The following is a 4,903-nucleotide window of genomic DNA, read 5'->3' as shown; positions in this document are numbered from 1 at the left end:
AAAAAAAAAAAAAAAGAAACACACCCAAAGGCTCAGCACCAGCCAAGAAGGATGCTGAACACTGCTTGAAATGTCCTACCACAACCCACAAAGGCCAAGGGGTCCCACTTAAAACTTTCATGAAGGGTGAGGGGAGTGGGAGCAGGGAAGAGACTATAACTTGCTTCAGAGCAATGAGTCCAACCTCCCTCCTCACCACTACCCATTTCATGGAGGGAGAAACCAAGAACCAGAAAAGGGAACTGGCCGAAGACCACACAAAAGCTTACTGAAGAAACAGGACTCAAATCCACATTGCCTGGGAAAAGACCCCTTCCTGCTTTCCCACCAGCTAGCTACCCAATTCCATTTGGGGTAAGAAGAACCCAAGAAATCAGCAGGTTCCCAGATGCCAAATGAAGGGCCTTTGCCACCAAAGATAGGTTACTAGGAGTGGACAAAGGCTCCTAGGAAGAACGAAGATGAACCTGGGGCAAACTGCCCATTCTGGGCAAGAGGAAGAACCAGTTAAGGTCCAAGGCGAGTAGGATCAGATACACCTGGGCATGAACAAACTTTTGCAAAAAGGGCAGCTGAGGGGGGAAGTAGTTTACCTAAAGCTATAAAGCCAGTAAGGAGGAGGTGCTGAAGTCTGGAAGGTGATGAGAGAATTGAGGGATGATGGCTCAAAGCTTGCCTTGCTCCAAAGCCCCAACTCCACACACAACTCTACCTCCACACCACTATCCAACAGGCCTCCTCACAGGAAATCCCACTGAGCTTGTTCATTACAACAGGGCTGCCCACAAAAAAGGCTGTTCATCAACCGTGACCTCACACAAAACAGGCTGCTTGTCCTGCCCACCAAGATTGGATGGCTGAGAGGGAACAGAGGAGCCAGGAAGAGAGGGGAGAAACCCAGTTCCTCCTCAAAAGACTTCCACCATTCTTTGCCACCTCCAGGTCCAGAGAGCTTTGGACTGAGTTCCCTAAAATCCCAAACAACAACTCACCAGCATCTTGCCTGGCCAGTGAGGAAACTGAGGCCCAGAGCGCATAGGTAGAACCTACCCTGGTTCATCCAGCAAAGCCCTGAAAGACCCAGAGTTGGAACCCAGGCATCAACTATGGTGCCACACCCAGCTTTTTCCACCACCTCAGTTCACATGCCCCTTCTCAAAGAGCTCTGTGGGGTCTCCAAACTCAGGATGCTTACAGGCCAACCTTTTCATAGAGCAGACTCTCAGCAAGACGGCCATGCCTGGGAACCCCTGACATCACCACCCACCCAGCACCTGGACCCCACGGTGCCAAAGACTCCTAAAGGAAGGAGGGATACAAGAGAATCAGGACAAAGAGGAAGCCCAAGTAGTCAGAACCCCAGAATCGCCATCCAGACTCCCTCTTAACGACGCCTCTCTTCCCAAGGGATCCAACTGACCTCCAGGCTACAAACACCCCTAGTGATAGTTTAGGACCAAGACTGGGGTGGCAGGAGGAATCTTCCCTCTTCTCATCCCCAAAAGTTCTCAAGTTGGACCAGGTGAGGCAGGGAAAAGAGGATCATCTTATTTGTCCCAAAAAGTGTGGGGACAGAAAGCCTCTCCTGTCATTGGGAAGGGCAGGTTTCATGAACCCACAGAACTTGATTTTCATATTCTTTTTTTTAATAAATAAAGATGAGGTCGGCCGGGCGCAGCGGCTCACGCCTGTAATCCCAACACTTTGGGAGTCCGAGGTGGGCGGATCACGAGGTCAGGAGATCGAGATCATCCTGGTGAACATGGTGAAACCCTGTCTCTACTAAAAATACAAAAAAATTAGCAGGGCGTGGTGGCGGGCGCCTGTAGTCCCAGCTTCTAGGGAGGCTGAGGCAGGAGAATGGCGTGAACCCGGGAGGCGGCGGAGCTTGCAGTGAGCGGAGATCGCGCCACTGCACTCCAGCCTAGGCGACAGAGCAAGACTCCGTCTCAAAAAAAAAAAAAAAGATGAGGTCTCACTATGTTGCCAAACAGATCTTGAACTCCAGGGCTCAAGTGATCCTCCCGCCTCAGCCTCCCGAGTAGCTGGGACTACAGGCATGCGCCACTATGCCCGGCTTACTCCCATATTCTTATGGGGACAAGTATAAGAGAGGGACTGCAAGGGGCATAAGGAGGTGTTTTTGAGTTACCATGGCAGCACAGGATGTTCTTTCTCTCTGTTGATGGAACCAGGGATATATGGCTCCCTATTTCTAGAGGAGGAAAGAAACTACCCAACCAGAGGGAGAAGAAGTAACTGGTCTTGACCCTTGAGTACAGATGGCTTATCGTGCCAGAATTAATGATGGGAGGAAGGGAACAAGAACAGGGAGCTCAAGACAAGGCTTGGGGCCCCTGTCAAGTACAGAAAGATTTACCTGAGCCAAGGGGAAAAGGAATGTGGGAGGAGAATTTCCCCAGAGTGGCGATGTCCCAAACCCCTTTCCTGTCCCTGGGAAGAAAAAAGCTTGTCAAAAGCAGTTCAAAACTTATTATATGATCTAGAGGTGAGAAACAAGCATAGCTAGGTCAGGGAGAAACTTGGAATCGCCCCTGGTTTCAGAAGGGAGGCTCCAGACTCCATGTCCCCAGGACCTGACAATCTTCTCATAGAAAGGAGGAGGATCTTCTTGGCCCTGGCCATGAGGGAGCTCAGGTTAAGGGGTTCATATGACCCTGAAGAGCATCCAGGTCCTTCTGTCCAATGGCAGAGGATGACCTCACGTTCCTCTCCCGGTACAGAAAGGAATGCCTGGTGTGGTAGGGGGAGAGCCTCATGCCCAAGTGGGAGCCAGGCCCCAGTCCCTAAGGCAAACGATATCTTGTCCCAGAAAGGAAGCTTGGGCCCAGACTCTTTTCCTCAGAATCCTACTCTATTCACGTCCCCGAAAGGAATTGGGAGTCTGAGGCCCAAGTCCCCGAGGCAGGAAATCTTACGTCCCTAAATGACCCCTATGACTAGGGTGTATGTATGTTGTCTGAGGTGAGGTGACAGTACCCTAAGGACAGGTTCAGAAATCAGGTCCTAAGGTGGGGAACAGGCCTTCGCACACCTGAGGTAGGATTCAAACCCTTGGAGGTAGACTCAGGACCCTGTTCCACAGGGATCCTTTATCCATGCCCCAAGGGAAGGGTCTCAGGGCTCAAGTGTCAGGGGAGGAGTCCTCCTGTTTCTTAGGGGTACACCTTAAGTTCCTCGAGGAGGAAGCTCAGACCTTACCTCTAGACACACAAGTCACCAGGGTATGTATGAGTCTCCTGTCCCTGAAGGAAAGCTCAAGTGTCCTTGGCATAGTGGGTCTCAGGCCCTTAAATGTAGGCAGAGATCTGTAGGGAGGCCCCAGACATCATCTCTGGGATCCCATGTTGCCCATGTCCCCTGAGTAGTCGTCTCAGGCTCAAGTTCCCAAGGCAAGGGTCATATGTCCCTGACAAGAAGCTTAGGCCCAAAGAGGGGAGGGCCTCAAACCCCTGTTACAAAAGGGAAAATGGGATACTGTATCCCCAAGGTATGTTTCAGTCCCTTATAATTGGGGTAAAAAGGTCACATATGCTTGTGGGGTAGGGAGTCTCAGACCTCCAAAACCACTCAGACACCAGTCTTGAGAAGAATCTTCTAAGGCTTCACCTTGTCTGAGACCTTTGCAGCAGGACACCACGCCCCCGAAGAGGCCTCAGACTCGGTCTCTAAAAACCTCAGTCCATAAGCAGGTGGATCTTAGGCCCTAGGATCCAACGCTGTGAGTCTTCCTTTTCCTGAAGAAAGGTTCAGGCCCCTGGTGGGGGCGCTGAGGGCCCATCTCTTCTTACAAGAAGCTTAAGATCCTGAAGAGATTCAGGGCCTTGTCTCCGAAGAGGTAGGTCTCAGCCACTGATAGGAAATGCAGACCTTTGTCACTCAGAAAGCAGATGAGTCTCTTGTACTCAAGTAAAGCTGCTGGTCCTTGGATGTTGGTTTCGGTCCCTGTCCCCAAGGGCAAGGGAATCATATCTCCCTGCGAAAAGTCTTACATCCCTAGAAAAAGCTTAGAAGATCCCTGTCCTTAAAGGGGGCATGTGTGTGTGTGTGTCAGGACTTTGATTCTACAATAAGGACTCTCAGGACCCTGAAGACAGACTTAGGACCCTTGAGATCTCAGGTCTGGCTATTCAGTGATCCTGTGCCATGTTACCTAGCGAAGCGGGAGAGGACTGTCCTACATGCAGAGTGTTTCAGACTCTTGAAAGGGCTTAGGCTCCTTGGGGATGTTCAGACCCGATCTCTGAGGTCTCCACCTTATTTGACTTTCCTGGAGGGAGAATCTCAAACTTCTATCCCAGAGAAAAAGAGCTCTTAAGCTACTGAACACAGACCTAGGTCTTTTGGAAGACCTGAGACTCCTGCTCACGAGGGGCGCGATCCCACCTGTCTCTTGGAGAATTCCCACCTATTGGCCCTACAAGATGAGGTCCCAAGGACTGAAATGACGACTATAGACCCTAAAAGACGCCTCGGATCCCATCTTTAAGTCTGCCACCTTATCGTAGGCCTCTAGCCCCAAATCCCTGGAGGGGAGGAAAGAAGGCGTCTCACACCCCTACCACCAGAGAAGACTGTCAGGCCCAGTGAAAACGCCTAAATCCCTTGGGGCGATCTCAAACAGCCTTCCTTGAGTCTCTTCACAGTCTGGGGGTTCCATCTGCCGTAGCAGCCCACCCCTCATCCCGCAGCTCTTACCTGCTCGACAGTGGCAGGGTCCATAGCCTCGATGCGTGCTGCAGCAGCCTCATACTCGTCCTCACTGTTGTAGCCTGCGCCGACCTCCTCACGCTCGGGACTGCCCCCGCCAACCGCGCCAACCCCGGGAGCTTGACGTCGCCGCTTGCTGTGCCCAGGCCCGGAGCAGCAGCCGCCCACGCCT

At 51.9% G+C, this 4,903-nt stretch overlaps 1 protein-coding gene across 3 annotated transcripts in view; it reads right to left on the bottom strand.

Moving 5' to 3' along the window:
* The window catches only part of OTUD5 (OTU deubiquitinase 5), a 35,336-nt gene extending 30,433 nt beyond the window's left edge, over window positions 1-4,903 (bottom strand). For all 3 annotated transcript variants that reach the window (XM_011946690.1, XM_011946687.1, XM_011946688.1), the window contains exon 1: window positions 4,720-4,903. In XM_011946690.1, coding sequence (XP_011802080.1) covers window positions 4,720-4,743 — 24 coding nt within the window. In that variant the 5' untranslated portion in view covers window positions 4,744-4,903. The remainder of the gene's footprint in view (window positions 1-4,719) is intronic.

The sequence above is a fragment of the Colobus angolensis genome, unplaced genomic scaffold, assembly GCF_000951035.1.
Source record: "Colobus angolensis palliatus isolate OR3802 unplaced genomic scaffold, Cang.pa_1.0 Scaffold252, whole genome shotgun sequence".
Lineage (NCBI taxonomy): Eukaryota > Metazoa > Chordata > Mammalia > Primates > Cercopithecidae > Colobus > Colobus angolensis.
The sequence above is the reverse complement of the archived record's forward strand: the minus strand, read 5'-3'. Positions and strand labels throughout refer to the sequence as shown.